This window comes from Cydia pomonella, chromosome 2 (assembly GCF_033807575.1).
Source record: "Cydia pomonella isolate Wapato2018A chromosome 2, ilCydPomo1, whole genome shotgun sequence".
Lineage (NCBI taxonomy): Eukaryota > Metazoa > Arthropoda > Insecta > Lepidoptera > Tortricidae > Cydia > Cydia pomonella.
Window position 1 is genome coordinate 20,388,583 of NC_084704.1, and position 26,604 is coordinate 20,415,186.

At 33.6% G+C, this 26,604-nt stretch overlaps 1 protein-coding gene across 1 annotated transcript in view; it reads right to left on the reverse strand.

Moving 5' to 3' along the window:
* Window positions 1–1,137: 1,137 nt before the first annotated feature.
* Window positions 1,138–26,604, reverse strand: part of LOC133534612 (zinc finger protein 177-like) — a 68,649-nt gene continuing 43,182 nt past the window's right edge. Inside the window, exons 2-7 of the mRNA XM_061873811.1 lie at window positions 21,598–21,708; window positions 20,941–21,112; window positions 17,894–18,160; window positions 17,107–17,276; window positions 3,098–3,263; window positions 1,138–2,612 (exon numbers count right to left, since the gene is read on the reverse strand). Of these exons, the coding sequence (XP_061729795.1) occupies window positions 2,575–2,612; window positions 3,098–3,263; window positions 17,107–17,276; window positions 17,894–18,160; window positions 20,941–21,112; window positions 21,598–21,708 (924 nt within the window). The 3' untranslated portion in view covers window positions 1,138–2,574. The remainder of the gene's footprint in view (window positions 2,613–3,097; window positions 3,264–17,106; window positions 17,277–17,893; window positions 18,161–20,940; window positions 21,113–21,597; window positions 21,709–26,604) is intronic.

The window sequence follows — 26,604 nt, forward strand, 5'->3', positions numbered from 1 at the left end:
GATATGTGATGGCCAAGAAAGAGTTTGATCCATGATGACTCCTAGATTTCTGATAGTGGGTGAAAAAGGAATTGGAATTTCGTCAAAGAAAATTCTTGGTGCCTGCTTATCTGACCGTCTGGAGACGTAGTAGGGACTTCCAAGAACGATCGCTTGCGATTTCATGGCGTTAACTTTTAAACAGACATCTAGGGTTCATTCTTTGCACGAAAAATTATATTAAATTAAACATATGTGACTTATCACTAGGTAACTGAATCTGTAGGTATAGAGGTACGTCTCGCAGGCGTCGTTTTTTATATTTTATTTGTAAGTATGTGTTTATTGTTAAATACCTACGCTTTGCAAAGTGCTGGATTATCTAGAGACCTAATCTGTTTTAAAAATTTGATATGGTTTTAATATTTTTTCGAAATGTAATCAGTGGTCGTCTCATAAGGAAGTACGCTCACATTAATTGGTGCGCGTGAGATGCCTACTAACACGACTCACAGTCGAATCAAAATAAAATGATAACCATGTCAAATCGCTCAAACAGAATCAACCTACTGTTTTTTTTTTTCGACTAGATGCGTGCGCAATCAATTTTGCTTCAGATTGCGCGCAACTCACGCAAGATTCAAATAAAGTGCGCAATCGACGAGGAAACTGATAGTGATGTTGCCCGCGTCTACACTGCCACAGCAACGCTGAAGTAATCGACATCTAAATAAAACCATTACTCAAGACATCATATTTATGGTCAGTTCAAGATACAAAAACACTAAGTACATTATTGAATTGAATTGAATTGAATTATTTATTTCAGGTATTATACCCATATATGTAAATTAAATTATTGTACTAGCCTATTATGGTATCCCATTGCTGGGCAAAGGCCTCTCCCCTGGTCTTCCACAACCCCCGATTTAGTGCCTCCTCCGGCCAGTCGTTGAGAAAGATATCCAAGTCGTCCCGCCATCTCTGCCTGGGCCTGCCGCATCCGCGTCCTTCTTGTGGCATCCACTAAGTAGCTACACTAGCCCACCTGTCTGGATGCATGCGGCAGACGTGACCGGCCCAGTCCCATTTGAGCCTAGCAGTCTTCTCGCCGACGTCAGCAATGCGGGTTAATATTGAAAAAATAAAACTAGATAATAATTTAAAAATATTTTATTACTCGAATACTTATTTCACCAAAATATAAATAAAGGTTTTCTTAAATATATTATTTACAAGGTGGACGGATTTAAGAATCACAATATACTTACTCAATGTAAGTATATTATAAGTGCAGTCTACATAACACTATGTAGGTTTTTTTTTTAATATTATATCCTAAGATGAACTATTAGGTACCTACCAGTTAGCAAATATAGTTGCTACGATTATATAAAACTCACCAGAAAACTAAATACAATAAACATCTGGTAAATCTAGTTGATTGAAATTTTGACAAATATCACTGTGATCACCCTTATTATAATATAAATAAATAACAGTCGAAAAATATCGTAAGTAATACATAGGTACTATTGGCATTTTAACAGTCAATTGAAATCCGTAGTATGAATAAATACCTACTTACATAATTATTTGAAAATTGAATTGATTATTTATCCCACTTGTCAATTACTTATTTTTTTTTTAAAGTACCATTCACGAATACATAAAAATAATAAATTAACACTTAAAATTAACTATAAAATAATATCACAATTGTAGCTATTCATGTACAAACTTAACCTAATTCAAACAACCTGCGGTGGCAGCATGGTTCCATTTTTATCACTTGTCACTATGCCTGTCACTTTCGACCTTACATACCTGTTTGAACGTGACAGGCATGGTGACAAATGATAAAGAGCCGGCCATCATAGCCCTACTGTAGGAGTAAGATGGTCGGCTCTTTATCTTTTGTCACCATGTCTGTCACATTCTAACAAGTAGGTATGTAAGGGCAAAAGTGACGGGCATAGTGACAAGTGACAAAAATGGAACCATGCTGCCACCGCTGATAATTGTCTGGTACACTTATATTAAATAAGTCATTCAATCAAAATGTGTACCTAATTCCTAAAGTCCATTTTAGGGTCATTTAGCCCAAATTTGAAAATAACCCAATAACAAGTCCAAGTTTGCAAATCACAATTTACTCATTTTCTCGGGTTTTATGCTAAGTTTGCAAGTCACAATTCACTCGTTTTCTCGGGTTTTTCCGCGGGATCTATAAAATGTATATTCATTAAATTTACAAATGTGCTTACTAAATACAATCAATGGAATTTGTTTGAAAGGTAATCTGTTACATAGTATTTAAGCGATCGTCGAAAAATATCCTCTTTAATAATAAAGAGTATGTGCATTTAAGTCGCGCTCTTTTGATATTCATCAAGGTATAGTAGGTACAGAACTAATTCTACATCACGCGTGATTCAACACTTATTTGGGCGGATTTAGTGTCCACGGTCGGTGTTCACAAACTTCACGTACGAGTACATACCTACCATACATATTTATATATCATGATTGTAAATTGTAATGTTTAGGCACATCTAGAGTGTAACTATTTTATTATAAGATTTCAGTACGTGCTCAAGTTGCTTCTCTAGTGCCGCTTCTCTGGTGTTTTGCTGAAACAAAAAAAAGTTGTTTCATAAACAACGTAAGTAGTATATATTTGACAATGTAAAGTTAGTGAAATATATATCCATTGTGAAACAAAACATAAAGGATGTGATTTGTAATAATGTTACCTACTAATACAATTTTCTTATTTGTAGTCTTGTATTGAGTCCAAAATTAAGAACATATTGCATGACAGTCACTGATGCTAAAATAACACCTCTAAAACGTATAACTAAAGTATGAAGAACCCTTATATTTACAGTTAGAACCTTTCGTTAGATCGCTTTTTAGCGATAAGACCGCCTGTTATTTACCTCTATTTGTGTTACTGTTTTATTTTTGTATTATTATTTTTCTGTTGAAATGTGCTATAAAGAGTTGGGTAAGTACTTTTGTATTGTATTGTTGTTTTTTTAGGTATTGAGGCTTACCGAGGTGAAATTTACTCAGGTATATAATATTTAATTTAAATCAAATTATTCATACATACCAGTATGCAAAAAGAGATGGTTCTTCAGATTGGTATGTTTGGAGAAACCTCTAGAGCATATGTGGCACTTGTAAGGCCAAGAACCGCTGTGCACATACATGTGCGACTTCAGGTCTCCAGGTGTAGGGAAAGACTTGGAACAGAGGCTGCATTTGTGTGGTTTCTCCTGTGAAAGAAAGAAAGATATTTATAAAAAAAAGTAGTATTATAATATATTGCATGTAGTGCCTTTGTTTCGGAATACATAATCTTCGCATACATTTGCAAAACCATAAAACAATGAATCCAATTTCTGGACTACATACTAACTAACAATACAATTTAGATCGTCTTTATAGAATATTCGTTTATTCTTTACATTGTTCTGCTATACCGATGAACCACTGCCCTAAATATACACATTGAACAAAACTATCACTACCGCCAAAGAAAACAATAATGACCATTATGATTGTTGTTAGTTTGAGAGATATTGATTGCATGACGCCGCAGCTCGTGCAAATGAATTTGTGGAACGTGGCTTCCGACACGAGTACGTTAGTTTCTTTTTACAAAAGTAGGCATTTAATGGTACGTATCTACAAACTTTTTTGTAACTATTTAATATGTAAAGTTTATTTAACATTTTATTGCAGGTACATATAATTTTGTAAAAAAATATATTGTTATAATTTTTATTGGATAAGATTACGCATCAAAAGTATCCAGTACTAGTACCTAATAGTGATGTTACAAAAATGTGTCTGTATGTAAATTAATCAGTGTTGCAAATACTTTTAGCGTGTTATTCTATCCACTAAAAATGCAAACTTTATGTAAATAGATCCTTCACAAATGATTCATATGGATAATAGCATTCTATTAAACATTGAGAAATTAGAGTGCCTACTGTCATCGTAATGTCTTGTCATAATTACTCTCTCTCACATAAACGTGTGAAGGGAGAGTATTCGTTCCGGTAGGGAAGGAGAGTCGGCGTAAAGGGAGCTTATGGTTCACGTTACATTATAAAACCAACTTAGTTCGCTTTTTGATATAATTAGGAAATACTAAATCAGTAAGTACTTTTTAGTAAAATGTAACTTTTTTTATTTTCTCATGACAATGTATTTAGTCAATTTTTCTAATCAGTTGGAACTCAGATTACAAAAATAGTAAGAAATCAATTGCATGGAATACTTATAACTGCCTTTTCCAAACTCGCCGAAAATTTCACATACTTAATTATAACGAATTAGTTCACTTATCATCATGTTTACAACTTAACATCTTTACATATAAAGATTATGTAGAGTATATTAATTATACAAAAAAATTGTTTTAAATATTTATTAATATATATCTCAACTGAGAGTGGTAGAGGGTAAAGCATATTCCTTCTCACTATCGAATTGAAAAGATTTCAATCTACAATTATTAATTTTCATCAGTAAGTAAATAAAAAGAATGTATTTTATCGACATTATTACCTTATCCAGTTTATCCCATCCCTACGGAGCCACTGCATCGCGGTATATTTCGACGATTTGTATAAAACACACCGCTGATGACTTTAATTTAAGACAAATTGAATAAACCATATCGTCGTTCCGCTGTGGTTTTCGTGGACTCAATTATTATAGTGGCGATAAACGTGTTAATGGAGCGCTTTGATGGTAGACTATTTGGACGCTCCGCTTTAAAGCATTAAGGCTTCTCGCATCCGATTGTCGACCTAACCTAATGTAAAATTGTTTTGTAACCATAGCGAACAATCAAATTTTGTATTTCATTTAGATAAAGGAAATTTCAGTTGCAATTATGGCTCTTAGTATTTATTCCAATTGAATTGTATCTTGACTAAAAAGTACTAGAAAATATTTACCATTATATTTAATAAAATTGGTATTCTAACAGCGGATATCAAAGTTCTTTTTTCCATTCCAACAACATTAAAATATCATTAAAATAAGTTCAAAATCAAACCTCTCACAAAAATCCAATTTGATATCCTAGGACCGGCCCTCCCATTCATTTTCGCTCGCCGCCCACTGTCTTGAATGAAATATAATAAAGGTTTAACGGCAAAATTAAGAAGCCCACCTTTATCGTACTACCTCGATACAACTGGAAAGACGAACTTGATTGGTCTGGACTGCTATCCGCAGTAGCTCAATCAAGGAGCCAAAAAACGACACCCAATATTATTTCGACCTTTCCTGCTACCGAATATTGCATATATAAATCAATAAACTAAGAGCCATTAGTTGTCAGACAATTTCCGCTGGATAAATCACAACAGGTAAAAACGAGTTTTCATGTGCTTCTCAGACAATGAAGGGTCTCTAAAGGTAGGCATGGTAAGAAACACAATTATTCCTATATTGCTTCACTTACGCTTTTTGGATCTTGTAGCCATGAATTTATGTGTAAATACTAAGAATAAAATTTCTGATTTTTTAGTCACCCTAGAATCCAATTATAAATTTTCATACAAACAGAAGCCTAAATTAAAAGATGATCCGCAATAACTAAAACCTTGCGAGCTTTAGTGTATTAAATCCAGGCAATATCGTCAGCATAATCGGTTTGATCACCAATCGACTGGTTACTTTCATAACCTCCTATTTTAATGATGTTAAGTAGCAAACTTAACTTTATTTGTTATTTTATAAAGCTCATTTTTTAAAACAACGTTACTGTGTTGTGAATATAGCAGTGGCAATCCTGCAGCAGTGACGTATGGGCGAGCGATACGCCTCGTCCGCGTTATGGAAATCCAATGCAAATGCAGTGCTTCGGTTAATTTAACTAAATAAATTGATGCGCCAGTAACGTGCGAGTACCCTTATTCTGGTTTTGTAATCATAAAGAAGCTTAAATAAATCTAAATCATTTTATATCTTAAATAACAAACTAAACAAAGCGTCACTACATTATCATACCAAATATTACCCAAAGAACAGCGAACCTAAGAGTAGGTAGGTAGGTAGGTAACTTAATGGTTTATGGAAAACTGGATTAACATATCAGTTGATCGATAGCAAGCAGAACTGAATTAGAATTTGATATGTTATTCCTTTCCTTCGCAAAAAAAATATATTATGTTTTTTTTTTCTGATATTCGAAGATAGAATAGTAAATACTAGCAGGTACTTCTGTTTCTTTGTTAGTAAATCTGCATTTGATTCAAACGAATATCTGTATGATAATAATTTATAAGTCACTATAAAAAGGTATACAAAAGAAGAACAAATTGAAAATATGCAGATCAGAATAAGGCCGAGAAGGCCTAATAGGTATTGGTATTTTTACTCCTTAGTTCCACAGTCTCGTTTCACGGTATATCAGTACGAGATATGGGTTGCGTGTTTATTTGAGATAAGTGAATTTTAATTAGTTGTAGTATACGTGCGAATTTCATGGTTAATAACACTAGTTAGTGCATTGCAAGCATTTGTATTCAAATGATATAGTTATGTATACTGAAAATCAGCCAGCTAAATCCATAATGCAGTTTTTTTTTTTAATTTGCGCATAATTTAATCGTTTAGTTAGTTCTGGTTAATTTAAATGCTTGGTAATAATATTAATCTATAAAAAATTTGGATAATATACTGCGTCAATATATATCTACTGTAACTCTGACTAGATAAATAAGAGGTATTTTTCGTGGTCACGAAGAGCACTGAAGATTTTTCTGTATATTATAAAATATGGGTAACTAAATAAGAAAATAAAGTTAAACCGTATTTATTGTGATGGTTAATAAAAATCTCGAAGTTAATATATTGCTTAAATAAAAATATTTTAATTATTTGTATACGTTATGAATACAAATGTCGCTCGCAGGTGTGAAGCAACCAAATTATTGACGACTCTCTGAACTACATAGGTACTTTTCTGTCTTACAATTTAGTTCACTTTCAAACTAAATTAGAGTAATAAAATGACGCATAACTTATATTAATATATTCAAAGAATAGAAGATGCAATTAATAACCGTGGCCCAATTATTGATTCCGGACAGTAATCAATATTGTGGGCTCAATCTGGATCCAAGACAAGGAGCATATTAATTGGTCCCTCATATAATGACGGGACTACTGCGGCGTGATTACAACTGGTTCCAAATAAGAGACTGTGCACACTGAAGTTTCATACCGATGATTATTTGGCAATTACGTACATTATGTCAAAAAATGAGTTAAGACAATCTGTTTTTGGCGTTATTACTAGGCAAGTAATAAAATTAAGTACTTATTAATGTCATAAAAACTGATAGCTGAACATGTATATGAATTCTATTTACTTTTCATTTTGTATTCTGTTATTACTATTTATGTTTTTTATGCAATTGACCCAGACGGTGTCAATTTTATCTCTAAAGCGATTTTGCATAAAATCTAGTCTAGACGCGAATTTAAATGCGGATGTCGTTTTAGTTAAATTAGTTAAATTAATGTTTGTCTCAGGGCCTGATCACCAATGTCCAAATGTTAAACGATATAAATCCATGTCGTCATTAACGCTTACTCCAAATAGTCCAAATGGTCATTGTAGTAGACACAGAATTTCTAGTTTCAGGTTTTTCGATCTGTATATCAATAACTTTTAAATGTTACCAACTTTTCACTTTACTAAACAGTATACTTAGGTAATTTTAATAAGCTAAATACAATATCATGAACTTACCCTTACTTAGCTATTTCATTAAGTCACCTCTCGGGAATAATTTAATCAGTACGGTCAGCAAAAGAACGATAAAGCATGATTGATAGTGCTGCCAACGGTACAGATGCAATCGGCCGGGCTGTATATGCACGTAATTTTTGTTCTTGATTGTATTTACGCATACAGTTGAGACAAAAAGTACTGAGATATTTATAACTTCGCATTTCAAGATGACTGATAAGAAATAAGCAAATAAAAGCTCGTTTATATGCTTAATATGTTAGCTACTACTTTTAGTTTGCACCGAAGCTCGCAAAGCAGAAATAATTTTGTTTTCTTTTTTAAGTTGGTACCAAATTCAATCCAATATATATAATGTAAATTACATATTATATAACGCCATTAAATAAAATATGTAAATATATAATATACTTCTGTATGTAATTTAAGTTTTACCACGAAATAAATAAATATCCAATATCAATTCAATATTTAATTTTAATGTTTTGTCTCGTAATTAATCCAAACTCTTGTGATAAAAACCTGATACTTTCAGACCTGAATAAAGAAAAAAAAAACAGCCGTTACTAAAATTCTAACTACTAAATATGAAGAACATAATGTTAAATTTTTAATGTAGTTCGTTGAGCGCCGTATCAATTTTATCGTGTTATTATTGAGTGACATATCTGAAAGGCCGGTACTTAGCAGGCGAGCAATACATTTTAATATTCTTTTGATGGAGTCGTGAGTGCGAGATAACGTCGAGGCGGTATCGTCTATTTGTTACATAGTGTGTTATTACGAGTATATTCATAATCGTTTGTTTTTTGGAATTCGGTGTACTTGAAAGTTTCACTTTCTTTCTTTGGGATGTTTTTTTTTTGTTTCCAGTTAGATAAATTTTTGAGTATAATTTAAGTACCAATAATATAATTAAATTTGTTTAATAATATGAATTTAGTTATTGCAAAAAGGAAAAGTCGTTAAGTTTTACAATATTTATGGTATTTAGAAAAAAGTAGGATCGCTGGCTTGTCGATTTCAATAATTATGCTAATTTTATAAACAATATGGACACATTTGGATCAAAAAGTTAGATCAGTATAAACCCAGTTTTCTATTAAGAAAGAAAGAAAAAATTAACAAACTACTACACTATTTACAGCTAGAATTTATTGATAACTATAACGTAGAGCTTTGCTGACACGTCCCTTAAGTACAAGTATTGCTACGTGTGAAGACTCGAGCACAACACAATGGGCTCGAGCCATGTCATTAAGAAGTTTCATAAAATCACTGGCACAATAATTATTGACACATCTGTTTTTTGCCGTCACCATCGTCATTATGTTATACTTACTGAGGCGGAAAATAGCATTAACTGCACGCATTTCTTTGTACAGTAAAAAAACCTTTGTTAAAATGGCTTCTCGCACGCGTTGCTTGATTAAATTATGATTGTGAGTACGCCATTGGTCATTATTTGTAAATCAAGTGTATTGTTTTTTTTAACGGCATCCGGATCAGTTGCAGATGTCGAAGACACGCGATCTTTATTACACGCTCTGCCATATGTTGTCTATGGTTAAGTGACTGATTATGCACGGATTTTGTGTCAGTATTTCACTGTTATCGCCAAAGTATAGTTGGCGATAACACTTTTCAGTTACATTCGGTCGCTACGAGCGTACTGAATACTGATACTGTGTCATGAGCCTTATCTAAAGAAAATTATATGATCGCGGATCGATTATATGAAAAAAGGCCTGCTGCTAAATTTTGATATTTAGGTAGTATTTACATAGTTTTTGACTGGTAATATACATTTGACTCCTTGCGTCATGATTGATTGAGATCATCTTGATAATAGCTCTACCAAAAGTGCATTACTAATTTTCGTATTAATGCAACCACGTGCCTCAATTCCCAAAACAGGTCCTATAATATTAAACTCCAAATATCATCAATAAGTAAACCCGGTTATTTAAGCAGTCCATCACAAATCCGAACAATCCAGATGCTTTCATATCCGTGCTTATTTTATTTCATACGAAACTTATGAGGCGATCGTGAAAGCAGTCTTTAATCATATCAAACAATACACGATACATATATCTTTAATGTGGACCAAATGAAAGGCCCACAAAGCTATAGTGAATTGTTTATGGTTCGAGATTCGATGGAAAATGTATGAGAAAGCATATGAATTTATGGTACTAAATATACTGTAGGGAATCTAGATTCGCATGGTTTGCTATTTAAACTACATTTTATTGAAATTCAAAGTCTGTGTAAAAGACTAGAAAAGATTATACAATTAGAAATTTATTTATCTTATGTTTTGAATGATTGTGTTTCATGTGCTTTAAATATTTTTTTAGGATGACCAATAGATTCCTAATCGCACGTGTATTGTACAACGTTTTACAGTATATATGGCCCTTTAAACTCTCGACATAGGCACGGAAAGTGCTCATTCCCGAACTCGTGCGGGAAAGTAGCACCATTACCTATGTACTGTAAAATAAATAATCATTGTAATATAAGTATACCAAGTTAATTTCCGGTAAATATAAAAAAGGCTTACCGGCCCGATTCGAACTTTAAGATACGTCAAATACTAGGTCTAAATACGATATGGATCGGATATGCCAGTGTCAAAATTACTTGAATGTGGTGTTTACCAGTAATTAGTTATACATTCAGTATGTTATTAATGTTTGTATAGACGTAAGTTTCAATATAATAACCGCTGGTGAACCTTAAATAAAATTAAATAAAAGTGACGTTTCTTCACACAAAAACGTGCGTCTAAAAGTTCGAATCGGGCCGTACGTTCTATACTTATGTCATTTGTATATAATATTATGTATAACACGAGTGTAAATTATCGTTACCTATCAAAACTCTTAATACTTATTTATGGGTTCTCTGTTTTGTTCGTAATGAACTTATTGGTAAAACAGCATTTCAAAACCAGCAAATAACCAATAAACCCCAAAATAAACTAATTAAGCATAGACAAATGTCGATTTCATTTCCTGATCACGCCAATTAGTCGATGGAAATGGCCAAAAATATATTGCCTTATCTGTAAAGACAGTAAATGTCAGGCAATCAGTAAACTAGTTGCACTGTACAGGTTACTTTGATCCACATAGAATGGAAAGTGGGCAATAAAATACATTAATGGAGTCTACTTCCTGCTGGTCGAAATTGCCAGATGCTTACAAGTTGACTGATTAAAATTTGTCGAAACGATAGTTCTATCACCTCAGGCAATTACTCGTTTAGAACAAGGTACGTATGCCAATCCAACACAATAACTATTTATTTGTTTTAGACAATATAGGAATTTTACAGAAAAAACTCTTCGAATGATAAAAATTTTTGTTGTTATTAAAATCTCTGTTTCCGGTTATTACATCATAACATGTATTTATTTATGGATCTTTTAACAGTAACACAATTTAAGCACAGTTATGATGTCACAACGTTAGAAATTGTAATGCAGTCCTTGTAATCTCAAAACTTTGTCACCTGTCACAAAGTGATACTTCTAATTCATAAAAAAATCCATTCAGCAGCGGCTAGCAATCTAAAAAGCCGTTGCGGCGAGTCCATTTTTTAACCCCCATACAAGGCAGGTGCATGGGAACATGCCCAGGCGCCGCTGCACCGGTCCCATATACCGCCGACCCAGCCCTAAAACGGCACAAGTATACCTACAAATTGCTTTATAATACAACCCTTCTCTTCACGGCAATACACTTTTAATGAGATTATGGAGGCAATATGGCTATAAACCTGGGACTTTTATATTGTATAAAAAATAATCCTTTGAATATGACGTACGTCGTAAAGGGTCATTTTCGAACTGACGACCCTACTCGTAAGTATATGTTTATGTTTACGAAAATTTTATTTTAATGGGTCGACGTCGACGTCAAATAAGATTGGAGCTAATTTACTTATTTTTATTAAATTTGGTCGTTTTACATTTATAAACCTTGTTACCTATCTAACGTAAAATGTATTGTGCTTAATAATAATAATTGGGGTATTAAGATATCACGAGAAAATATACATTTCTAATAAAGCCCTGTATATAGAAAAACAACAAAATTATACACATCGTTTTGTTACCTCCTTGTAAGTTAAACAACTGAAAGCGGAAGCATATATTTCCCATAAGAACAAATCTCGTGCAATTTATCCAATGAAAAGTGCCAACCACCAAACACGTTGACAAACGCAAATCGGATTCTGATTCGAAACAACTACCAATCTTCGTGGCTCCTCGTTACTTTACTGAGCGGTCTAAGCACAGTGCGAGTAGCGGTTTAGAAACTAGAGTTGTACAGAAAATATCATGGATTGTAAGATTCCTATCGACATAGCACATCATTAATTTGTCAATTAAATATATTAGCAACGCTACTAGTATACATATTTATAAACAAAACAAATAGGTTGGCTGCTGATCTAATAACATGTTTTTAACAACACTATTATGCCACAATATTTTTTTTAGTTTGGTCCCTACTTTTACTGATCTTAATAATACGGCTATTGTAATAAACAGTACATTCTTTAGCAAAAAAACTTATCCACAGAGTCTCCGCTATCAGCTTACAATTTAAGTCCGTCCCGTAACGCTTTGTGTGATCAGCAATTGTGGCTACCAAGTGCTGGGACAGATGGACAGACGGACAGATAGACAGACGGACAGTGACAACAAACAAACTAACGAGTGGAAAAGTGTCAAGTGAGTGAGGGAGATAGACAGAGTTCTTGGTTATTTGCAACTGACCCAAGAAACACTTAATTCTAACACTAACACTTAATGAACAATCAGATTTTTTTTTAACCAATAAGAAATATTTAAGTATTTATTTGAGGCTGCTATATTGAATTTCTTAGCAAAACAGCAAGTATTACAATAATTAGAAAAAAGATAACTGTAAAGTCAATAAGAAAGGCAGGTCTTAGGCATGACCTCCGTACTTAAGAAAAAGTAGATACACGTTCTAAAGAAACTATGTTTACGTACGTAAATAAATAATTATTACTTTAAAACTACATTACGTAAGTACTCGTTGCTACCCGTAAATATTACAGAAACCAGCCATATTAAATCCATCTTTTTGAGAAAGTTCCATAGACAAAGCCTGATAGAGAAACAATGCTCATTCGCGTCAAGATATAGGGAGCCTTAACGAGCTATCACTAAGCTGTGAGTAGGGTTATCACTAGCAGAGCAAGCAGACATCGAAATTGAGAATATAAATTCAAGCATTATCCTTTCTTTCCAGATAGAATAATTGTTTAATAAAAAAAAAACGATAATGAGGTTTGACAATAATTTTAAACAAAATCTGACTGATTCTGCCAATAACATATTTAATATTTCTGCAAGTGAACGTATATAATTTGACTTAAATTACTACTACTAAATGAGAGTACGTAGGTTTGATTAAAAGATTTAAAAAATGCAATAATATAGCGTTAACCCTACACGACCAGTAATGTCTATTGTGAGCCGTGCACACATATCAGGCTATCGCACAATGATAGTGCCGTAGCGGGCAACGTAATTCGCGGACAGCTCAAAAGATCCTTAAGCGCGAAGGCCTATCAATCAGCTAGCCTATTGTATGCACCCTCTTATTGTAATGCTGAGTAGGGACAGAATGCTATGGGACAATAATACGTATGCATGTATGTAAACACTTCATTGTATACTTATTAGGCAAGTTAAAATATAATAAAACATAATGTTTATAAATATACTCGTAACAATGATAAGACAATAATGATACACTCTATAAAAGGGTTAAAAATTACCAAAAAATATCGATTGTCATACAATATTTTGTCAACAATACGAATTTTACGGTAAAGAGATCCTCAGGCATTGATAATAAAAAACACATCAGGTCCAAACAAGCTTGTTCAAATGAATCACCAAACGTTTGCTAACACAGCTACAACGGCCAAATTCACGTTCCCACGACTGGCCAAGGAACCGTATCGGCCAAGACGATACCGAAGACGAGGCCAGCAGACCGTGGCTTCACACGACCGTGTGTGAACTGCTATATGAGATGCTACCGTTTTTTAATGCTGTATGGAATTATTACTCTAAATACAATAGGTATACTCTGGAACCGAATTTCTGATTCAGAACAGCCCATAGTTTACTCAAGTAAGTTCTAAGATTTAAAAAAAGTAGGTATAATCATGAAGAAATAAATTGGGGCACATTGTTTGGAAAGGTCTATGTGCCGAAATTTAGTAACGTGAAAGAGCTCCTAATTCTTTGCGGTATAAACACGAAATCCCAATTTGGGATAAAATAAAATAATGTGATTTTCCGCTGCGTTACCAAAATTCCATGTTTTAGTAACTCGTAGAAGAGAGATCTTTCTTCTACATATTCATCAAATTTTATCGAAATGTAACGGAAAAAAAGACAACGAAATAAAAATCAGCCCCCATAGAAAAATCAAAGTGAGTAAGTTTAAACATACGTGTATAATAGGTACAGTCAGCATCAAAAGTAACGGATAAAACAACACACTAAAAGTATCTGATATTCCGGATAAATTTTCTGAATGTGGAGAAATCTCTAAAATTCACTTCCGAAAGTATATCTTTTACAGTCTAAATTATACTACATATAAAACTATTATTTTTTGTTAAGCTGTTACAGAATGGTAGATACTTTTGAAGCGTTGTTTGATCCGCTACTTTTGATGCTGACTGTACAATGCGAATATCTTTTAGTTATTAAATATAAAACATATCTTGATTTCAAAAACATAATGAAAAATCATAAGCACCGTAAAAGTAAATAACAAACACGTCAAGTGAGTGAGCAATATATTACAATAATAAATAAATATACGTATCCAAATTGTAAGAAAACAAAACGAACAACGTGAAACCAAACGTGTAACACGCTTGAACAACCCGATCCATGATAACTAAAGCATATAAAATCAAATTAACCTATTACGAACAATGTCGCCACGGTCTCCTGGGCAGGGGTGTTCCCACGATGACCTGACCCGGTAATTTATTGGCCCTTGAACGCCTTAACTATAACTGCCTGTGACCACAGGTGCGTCTTAAGGGTTGGCGAGGTAGGGTTTTCAAGATATTACGAAATATTTCTAAGCCTAGATCCTAACTTAATTTTTAATGTATTGAGAATTATATGGCATATGGTAAAATATTAATGGTAGTTGCTAAGTCGAAATTATATTTTAATAACGCATAAAATAAAATAATAATTATAGTAAATAACACTGCCGGTAAAACACACACTAACACACACACCTTTTAATATAAGGGATCCCAAGTTATAAAGTTCGCCTTGTACGAATGAGATATTGTGGTACACTTGTGTATGTTACATACACTTAATTTTTTAAGTGCTTTTCTAGTACTGCTACTAATATTGATGGATAAATCTCAAATGTAAGTAAAGTTACATATATTATTTTCATTATACCTACATGATATATAAAACAAAATTTAATAAAAGGCTCACTAGATAACACTCAACATTAACCTCACTAATATAATGCATGTAAACTTCACTATATAAACATATTTGAAAAATTTCAAGCCAAAGAAAAGCGTCGTGACAGCCCTGTGCTCATTGACCGTGTGCACTTGTGTGATTTTCTTAAGTCGCCTCAACATGAGGTCATAGTTAAAGTAAAAACTCAGGTGGGGCGTTATGGGAAGCGAGCACGGTAACATCACCGTATAATGTGCATCAAGCTTTGCCGGCCAGTAATATAGTACTTTAAGATAAATCATCACTAATTTTAAATTATTACAGTACTATTTAGATGATAAACTTAAGTTGAATATTTGAATAACTTCAGGAAAGGTGGATGTAGAATTATAGGTTGATCCTAGTTTTTCACCTACCACTATTCGCAAACCTAAATCTATTTACCTGCCAATTTAGATTTTTTAAAGTCCTTTGAGATTCTTATATTACAATAGAATGTAAGCCGGATTCTATAGACCAGCCATTATCATCAATATACAATCAAGCAACTAGTTAAAGTAACTACAATACACATAAAAAAAACAATTGCAGTATCTTACAGTGACATGAAAAAGGATACGCTTAGTATGTGAATTATCAGAAGAAAAAAAACTTTAATGGTAGTCTATTGTCTTTGCATCAAGGATAACCCGTTTTTTAAATCGTTCTGTAAAGTGTGGATAATTTCCGCGATGAAGCAAGACAGTACCTACTAGGATATGATTGAAAAGGACATTATATCGGTAGATACACAGTAATTACGCGATGATGTACATTCTGTAGGTACTTTAATTACTCTAATTATCTTAAGTACTTTTTAATTCCTTATCCTTCCAGTCTTTACTATTTTCTTTACAAGCGAAACGTTAACTAATTATTTATTATGAACTATATTATTTATTATGGACTTGTAACAGTAAATCAAATACATATAACTTTACGTAGTTTATACAAGACTTATACCGTGAAAACTTTTATTGTTTTCAAAACGTATCCCTCCCGCAGGTCGCTCCCACGATGGTCTAAGACACATGACTTTTCCGCTTCGCCGCGCTCGGCCACGCAAGTCTTTGTGGTCTTATTGATATGATATTCAAGTGAATAAAAAAACAACTGTCACAAACTTATAATACTAACGCTGCGTTTCTACCAAAGATGTAAGGGGCGCATCCCTGCGCACAGCGAGAGATGAGTTTGGTACGAACTGATACAATCTAGTAATTTGTTAATCAAGGAATAAAAGGCACCCCTGTCTGTCGATGCAATTCACTCTACTTTTCATTTCGAATTAGAGGAAAGTAAAATACACGTGCATTTTAAAATCACGGCTAAGTATTCAGTAGTATTTCTTGAGGGTAATTTCAACTAACAATTTTGGTAAAAATATCGTTATTTCTAGAATGGGGAATTAATTACCAAAATAGACATTTTACAACAAACCTATTTTTTAAATTGTATATCGTAAAAAAAGAGAAAAAACGTACTTATAAAGTACAGTACTCAAGAGCAGTTACGTATCATTTTCTGCACACTTTTTAGAACAACAACGACCCACTTTCAAAAATGAAAGATTATTTACCTACTCGTATCATCGCTCAACGCAGCTCTAGTGGACAGTATTCTATCGGTTCTTAACAATCACATCCCTCGCTACGCATCCTCGCACATCTCTAGTGGAGACGCAGACAGAGAATCGGTTAAATTAACCAACTATTAAGTAATTGACAAACAAGGAATTGTCAAATTTCTTGTAAGCAGCATAACAAAATATCAAGTATCATACCTTTATGTGTGTCATTCGATGATAATACAAGTTTGAACTAGCTGTGAATCTCTTCCCACAATGCTGGCACTGATGTGGCTTCTCTCCAGAATGTATTCTTCTATGAGTATTAAGACTGCTTGAAGTGCTGAACCCTTTATTGCATACCATACATACATGTGGTTTTTCACCTGAAAATGAAAGAAAATCTTAATTTGGCCCTATAATACTTAGGTATGTACTAGTACAGTACTAATTCAGCGTCAGAAATAAAACGGATCTGTAGTTGAATTAAAATTTGTAAAAAATTTTATACGTCTTAATCGACCTCGTAATCGTACCAATAAGAGCGAGAGAGATGCCTAATGGTAGAGCTCATAGTGTGATATCATATCAACATCAAAACTATAACGGATTTTTAAATTAGAATACGGCTCCCCGATGTAAATAAAACTAATCCACTCCGCCGACGACGGGCTGGGGGCAGAGCCAGGCGCTATGCGCGGTTGCTGCCTCCGCCGTAGTGGGCTGCGCAGGGCTCCGGGGGAGTCCCTGCGATTAAAAGCCCATAGAACTGGGGTGCCTGACTGGCACCCAAAATGTCTGCGGCCTACAAAACGCCCGCCGGGGCGCACGCGGTCGAATGCTGATATGCGGTACCCCATCAAAGGTGGAGCCGGCATTCGTTAGTGGTTTCAGACGGTAGTCCTCTACTGGTTAGTCCGTCATCGCCCCTGGTTTCTGGACTAGGTGGCATGCGGTCACAAAGATCAATAAAACTAAACCTAGCGAGGAATTTAATTCATACCTGTATGTGTTCTCATATGTCTTTTTAATAATGAAGGTCTATCGAATGCTTTCCCGCACACTTCACAAGGTAGTAATGCTCTTTCAGACTTCGCTGGTTTTCTTTGGACTTTCGGTGTCATGTCTAATAGCTCACTTGATGATCCAGCGGATGATGATGCAAGCGAATCACCAGAAACTGACTTGTGCTCATCGTCAGGACCAGAGGGTGGTGATATTGGTAATAGTACTCTTGATAGGAGCGACGTTGAGAGGTCTAATGGTGAATCTGAAAGAAACAAGTTAGGTTTTAACCCATACTAATTAGGTAAAATATTTATGTAAGTAAAACTTAAAGGAAAATATGAGACAGTTAATGGTTGCATTATTTAATATATACAACAGACAATATTTGAGATAACTTTGGAGAAAGCATAATTCATAAAGTTCTAGAATTCCACCATATAATTTAGAGATGTTTTATATTAGAAAATTTTATGATTTCATACATTCATTTGAATACGGTATTGACTTTAAATCAATCTGCAGATAGAAGGCGAAATGCATTGACGGGTAACTAGAGATGCTATCATTGCCATCTGTCTGTTAGCCGCTGCAACTGCTATCCGTGATCTCAAAATACATATAGAAAACAGAGTACATGCAGCGCAAATGTTAAAGATATAAACGTAGATTTCAAGTAGAACGCGGCAACTAATTAATCCACAGCATCTGCGACACCGTATTAAAGCTATGAAGATTTATAGGCAATCTCACTAGATAACTTTGTACGAAGGCCGCGGATTATAAATGCAGACTTTAGGAATAAAAGTTCTGAACGGACATTTTTTCACGTCAGAGTCAAAACTGGTTTAATTTTGAGACGGGCAATAAAAATAAATTGTCTAGACTTCCTTAACTACGTTACGGTTGTTCGTGAAATTGGTTAATTAAAATTTCGCTTGATTGGATCAATATTCTAATGAAGGTTTTTGAATAATTATAATTAATGTTCAACAATCAATATGATCCTATACATGTGAGAGAATTATTATTTGAATCAGCCTCTAACCGATTCTTGACGATTGTGATTGTGTTGAGTAAATGCTATGCGAAATAAATGCATTAAAATCTTAATCTACAAGTTATGATCATTATACTTAATAATGAATTATTAACCAATTTGTTTTAAATAGTTATTATTGATTAAACAAGGACTTTTCGAGTATGAAATCAAAGGTTTCAGGAATTCTTTGCGACCGTATTCCTTAAGTTTTTTTTTACCCATTTCCACTTTATTATGAATAAACCTGTATTACTGAGATAGTACGTAGCACATCCTCAAACGGATACAGAGTGCAGATTTACTAAGAGGATCTAGCTAGGATTGTATCTCAACAAGAGATGTAAAGTAGCGTCTTCTTATAAGCGTGAGAATAAGCGAAGCGGTTTTGTTAACACATTCACCGCTGAGCTACGGTCGTAGCGCTACGTCGTAGCCGATAACATGAGTTTCCCGATATGTAGCGGAAATGCTTCGTAGAGGCAAAACGACAACGTGTCATCATTAGCGCTGAATGGGTTAATCAATTCGGGTCTTAAAAAAACAATAAATTAAGTTTCCCATTAATACCTATCATGTAAACTATGTAACATGTCTCCTCCTAGCCATACAAATAAAAAAACAAAATTTATGCCTACTCGTATTATGCAGAAAATAGAGTTGCTTTAATATTGTGTTGTTCAAAAAAGAACGAAACAAAATAAGGGCAACTCTGTTCCAATGGAAAATTATTCAATTTTTTTCAAACTGAATTAGTATTATAATAGCTAGGATAATGAGCCTTCGTGGGCTCTATATTTGGCATTGATTGGTGGCTTATTATAGTCACATTGACATGGATCCCAAAATTTTTGTATTTAATAATTTTTATTACTCATAACATATGAAGAAAGTATGTGTATTAAGTACATTATATTACGAGTTAGAACATTGAACTAATTGTATTTATCAATGTTGTTGAACTGAGCTCCGCTCCGCTTCTGTTGAAGCCCGTCCTAACACCGGCACATCAAAGGACATTCCGCAGCGCCCGCGCCGGTTCGGTAGTCGACGGTCGTGATTGCTTTTTTATCGCACTTAAGCAGCCAGTGAAATGGCGATATCTGTGTGTCAACGTGATTTATGTGTTTTTACTTAATTTAGTAGGCAGCGGTTTCTTAGCTTGATTAGATTCACAATTTCAGTAGATTTTCGTTGTCGTAGTTTGAGGCACTTTAAATCTAATTTCAGAAAAAAGTTTTTAGAAAAGCAACCGCAATGACAATAAAAATAGCGCGATGCGATTGATGCAACTTTGCACATAACCACATATAAAAATCCATGCCGGATGACAAATTATTAAATTAATATTTCCTTTTTATTAATAGTTTAAATTTACAATCATTGGAGAACTTTATGCTTTAATCGGCACTTGTGGTATATAATTCTATAACTCGTAATAAAAAGTAAAAGACAATTCAAAGTGCACCGAACTAGGTATCTCACGAAATAAAAACCGAATCTTTATACTCCTTAAGACCAGTTAAGTTACATATGAATCGATAACGCATTGCGGCGTCGTTTGCCGATCGGATTGCAAGACCATATTGATAACTCTGCAGCTGTCGGCATGAACGGATGTACATACTTATAAAAAGCATTCAATGAGTATATATCGATTGCAATTAAAGGAAAGTCATGCGTTTAAATATTTGTGTAACGTAAGATTGTGTTAACGTAAACAATTTACTGAGCATTCTTGCATGCCATCTTTTGTTTGGTCATTTAAATTCTTTATAGAGATTTTTACAGTAGTTTTATAAGATTTGCAATTTCTTAAAATATAAACCACAAAAAAAGAAAACATTAAACCCTGCTTTTGAAGTGCAATCTTGAATGGAAAAGATAGGCTATATCAGTATTATTGTCCACTAAGCTTATGGTTTTTTTTTTTCGCAATAAAGGTTAAATAAATAAATCAATGTTTTTAAGACTGTCCGAATTATAGCACATTACTTTTAACTTACCTTCTAGAATGGAGTCCATCGTTTGTCTGTAAAGGTTATTCCTCATCCTCACAAAGAATAGCTCCTCAGGTCTTTCAGGTAGACAATATACCACCAGTTCTGTGTGGGCTGATATTGGCTTCACTGCTTCGTAGACAGGTTCGCCCTTTACTTTTGTGCAGACTAGGTTTACCTGATTAAAAATGCTTTGTTGAGGTAATTTATTAAGATGAAAATGGATGACCCGCACGAAATCACCTTTTCATACAAACGCAGTCCTCATTTTCCTCTTTGGATATTAACATTATTGAAAATATTTTGATACAATTTGTTGTATATCGACCTAATTGATATAAGTTATTATTTAAAATTTTGTATGAAAACTGTTTTTCGATCCTAATTTTTACAATAATCAAAACATTAAAAAAAGTTAAACGTAGGGGCATAGCTTTTATCAATATACATGAAATATTTTCTATAATGTTAATATCCAGAGAGGAAATGGGGACTACGTATGTTTGGAGAAACGGCCGTCCCCTTTCCTCTTAACAAACAGCAGGACAGAACAATATATTGATATGAACAACTTTCTCATATCGTATACGTGTACAGGTAAAGTTAAGGTGATATGCATGAAAATATAAAATATCTACTAAAATGAATAACATATTTACTTACTTGTGGGCCATAATTCTCAGAGACTCGTAGAAATCTAACCCAATTGCAATGCCGGACTTGTACGCCTCCCGAAGTACATACTTCGTCAAACAGACCAAATCGATGGCGGACCTGAGAACAATAAAAACGGTGTTTAGTAGAACTCAGGTTTGTAATCCATCCACTCGCTCCTGTTATGGCTATTATTTTACTATGAGAGTTCACTTAAGTTGTAAAACTATAAAACTAGCACCTAAAACATGTAATTATTTAAAAATAATTTGATTCACAGTTTTAAAACAGACAGTCTTTTGATAACAGATTTAATCATTTTAATTTAGAAAGTGAAGAGCAGCATATTAGAGGTGTCTTAATTGCATTATATTATCGGTAACAAAGTAACCGTATATTTCCTATGCCACGATTCTATCACACATGAATATGCACAGCTTACGAGATAAACATGAGAGCTAATTTTTCGCTCATATCTATAGCAGTTCAAAGCCTTTATCAGTCTACATTCTATAAAATATACATCCTTTTCGAACTTTAGCGCTATCTACTCTACTAGATCTTAAGCGATAATAATTCGCGTTTCTATTAAGCGTAATGGTTTTAGTATCACAGTGCATTAATGGTGAAATTGCTTCAGTGCAATATGCATAACTACATTATCATAACACGATGTAAATTGCATTCATTTGCTTAATAGGTTAAGAATACATATTTAAGCACAGAAGCGGATGAAAGTAGGTGTATCTTGAGAATAAAACTTTGTATGTGTTTTTTTTTTACTTATTAATATTTGTATGCGTAATAATTTAAATTAGTTGTGCTAAAGGCTAGTTATTGCGTAAAATGCGTAAACCATACATATAGTGGCAAAAATACGAATACATTTAGTTTTATGTTAGAGAAAGTTACTTGTTGACATGGTTATTATAAAATAAAACTTTCTTATTTGAAAAACATGGACTAGTTATACCTAAGTTTCACTTTCCACATAGATTTTCGTACATTGACCCGCCTGTTGCTGTCTCTATTCCACGCGCATAATTATATTGCTGTCCCGCTCGTGATGCCGGTTGTCAATGTCACTGTGCGAGCTTGACAGCAATATAATTATGCGCGTGGAATAGAGACAGCAACAAGCGGGTCAATGTACGAAAATCTATGTAGAAAAGCGTCTCTTCTTGACAAATATATCTTCTGTTACTAAAATCTTAATATTGCTCTATAATTTAAATAAGTACAGTTAGGCTAGTTGATTTTGGCATTCCAGCCAAATAGTTTAATATTATTTGAGTATATCGGAAATTCTCTTGGCATGTCTACGCCATTTCGAATATTAATCTATAGCGTCAGCTACCTTTTGAAGTAACCGCCGGGCTGGGGTTATACGTAATGACGTGAAAATTGCAACAAGTATGAGTAAATTTGCATGCGCCAACGCCCTGTGAACAGATTACCTAGTAGTTCTAGACTTACTTAAAACAATTGTTCCTAAGTACGTTTATAAAAATATAGGTAAATTAAGTACTTAATTAGTACAAGTATTGGTTTCTCGCGCAAATTATATTATACCCCGTTGCACATGAACTATAATTTTTTGTAATATAAATCGTTTACTTACTTATATAATTTATAAACCAGGGGCTGGTAAAACCCGACAGATTTTAAAGGTGTATCCTTAACCGCATTTAAAGACTATAATGTAATACAAAGTTTTTGATATCGGTCTTGTTTTTAGAGATAATGATATTTTTTGTGAAAATTGTTTCCTGACGTTGCCACTATGTGACTTGGTTTAGTTTAGACGTACCTACTATCTTAAAATTTTAAAGGAACCTGGCAATTTTTATCTGTAAATATTAAAATGCATAACTTATTCGTTATAGTGTTCTTTTTTCGCCAAGGTGTGATGATTATCGTGTGCAGAAAACGCAAAAACTTTATAATTTTTTTTTGGCACAATTTCGCCAAAGCTCATATAGTATTTTTTGCTCCTTATGACCTCAGGAATACGTGGTTAAAAACTATTAGGTCTTACCAGCCCACGGTGTATATGTACCTACTTATCTGTTATAAGAAACTACTGTATTGCCTCCACTGAAATCTATGTTCTGAATAATACGTGCAAAAGTATACACGGTGTAACACGAGTTTTTTTTTGAAAACCTAGTTTTTGCAAAGGTCACTTGTCACTTTTTGACATCTATCAATGAATATATTTAGACTATGCCCCATAATAGCATTATCGCCATCAAAAAGGCATTTAGCACTAAGTTACAATAAGAGCATTTTTGAAAAATTGGTATTAACTCTGATACTAGGCGAAATACAGAAAAGTTTTAATGACATTTTAATCTCTAAATGTAATCAAGAATACACCGTTACACCGTGTATATTAGAGACGTTTGTTTATTTTACACTCTATTTTAGCACTAACAGTTAGTTTGACATCGAGCAGTCTATACTTATTGAATGATTTATTGGTTAAAGCGAAAACTTCCCAGCAACGGTACGATAAAGAAAACTTTGAAAGTTCGTCTTTTTATGTGTTGTAGAATCATGGGAACCGTATTTGGTACGCAACAAAAAAATAAACGATATGATTGCCAAATCGTAAAAGATATTTAATTCAATTAATTTAACCGTTTACTTTAAAAGCTATTAATAATTTAAATACTTTAAAACTAATGATTAATATAACCTATAACATAATTGTAAACTACATATATCATTATTGTTTACTAATATGTCAACATAAAATGACTATATTAATCTTTTACATACATATTTATTATAAGTTATTCAGAATTAATACGAGAATGGTGTATCAAAACATAATCAATGATTGCTACCATATAGTTAAATATGTTAAAAAGTTATAAAAATGTAAATCCACACATACTTAACACGTCCGTAGATTTGTAATATATTAGATGGCTGTTAGCATTAAATTAGTATAAAGAACTCACATAATAAAAGTCAGGTCACGATTATATTATGTCGCAGGATTAATATTAGGTGTTTATTTTATTTTCTTTCTTATTGTTAAGCTGACGTTCCCATCGTGAAACAAAGGTGTTCCGAATCTTTGGAAGGCGTGCGGGGAGCCGAAGCCCACACGTAGAACCCTTTTGACAAATTAATGAAATGTAAGGAATCCTTGTTACAAATAAATTAGGCATAGAGATAACTGTAGAAAAGTTCCCGTTCCTTATCCTTAAACTATCTTCATACCTAATTTCATTTAAGTCGATTCAGCGGTTTAAGCGTGAAGAGGTTCATTTCATACTTAAACTGCTTGTTGAGTTCGAAGGTTAGATAGTATCCGCATTCGTAAATCGGTGTTCGCGTCAATTCATGCTCAAAGGTTGCTTAGTAGGACCCAGGCTTCGATTAAAAGAAATTAATGCAACACAAACATTGATGAACTTTAAGTATGCATAAAAATTGATTTTCGACAAATAAAAAAATGAAAAAAAAAATATTAAGAAAACCATAAACAAAGGTAGGTACGCAGTTATAACACGTAACTCGGGTAAAATTAAATAAAATCAATAAGTACCACTTGATTGCAATCGTTTCGTATACATAAATTGTTTTTAGTTTATTGATAAATACAATTATATTATTACAAAGTACGTTTAAACTTGTTAATGTACTTTTGTTATAACCTTGAAAGTGAAATGGAAATTTATTCACAGCAAAAACCCTTTCTAAACCAGTATCGATTTTTCGAAGACGCGCTCTCATAAATCTCGGTACCGTTAGTCGGGCGGATGCGCAGGAGTCTGGGATATGTCAGCTTTTTGTTACAATGACTCAGACGAAGGGTTATGTCCTAATGTTAAGTAAAAAATACCGTTTTGGTAAAATATAGGGTGGCACTTTTTATTTATCACGCAGAAATAAGTAAAATAAATGACGACCGTTTGTTGCGGCTTCTAACTACAGGGTAAGTATTAGTAGATAAAAAAATATATAGAAATTTCAATTCTTGTAGGTAATTATAATTGTTGCGTAACTTTAATCTTATGTATCTCTTCTTCCTCGCGTTGTCCCGGCATTTGCCACGGCTCATGGGAGCCTGGGGTCCGCTTGACAACTAATCCCAAGATTTGGCGTAGGCACTAGTTTTTACGAAAGCGACTGCCATCAGACCTTCCAACCCAGAGGATAAACTAGGCCTTGTTGGGATTAGTCCGGTTTCCTCACGATGTTTTCCTTCACCGAAAAGCGACTGGTAAATATCAAATGATATTTCGTACATAAGTTCCGAAAAACTCATTGGTACGAGCCGGGGTTTGAACCCGCGACCTCCGGATTGCAAGTCGCACGCTCTTACCGCTAGGCCACCAGCGCTCTTTAACTTTAATCTTATGTATCTAGGTTGATAATTAAATTAGGCTTAATTTGTATTCTATTTAAATGCGGTATAATAAAAAAAAACGGTTTGTACCTTTTCCACTATTTACTGTAGGTACCTGTACCCGATAAACATATCCATAACCATCTGGATAAATTTAATATTGTGATTTTGATAAAAAACCAGCTCGTGGACTAAAATCGTAATTACATTTATTCCGGCACGTAACAAACGTCTTTGGTGGTCCTACTGGTAATTTCGCTTTTCCTTATGGGGACCGATTTCTTACAGAACAACAACCAATAATCGGTTCTTCTGAATTATTTTCTTGGATTTCTTTTGCCAATAAATTTATCAAGGGAGGTGGTACCCTATAATGTATATAGTTATGTATAACATTGGGTTTTTACGTTTCTTATTGACACCTGTCAAAATATGTTTTTTGTTTTTTTTTTGTGTTTTAATGTTAACCTATGTCATAAAATTGGTCACCGAGATTGACGTTTTAAATAGGTACCTACATTATAATTTTGGTTCTAAGATAATTTTATAAAAGTAATTAACGCAAAAACGCCATAAAAAGTGGCTCAGTAGTCCACTTTCGATTGAAGTACAATCGAAAGAATCGATACAAATTCAACGAGCAATCGACT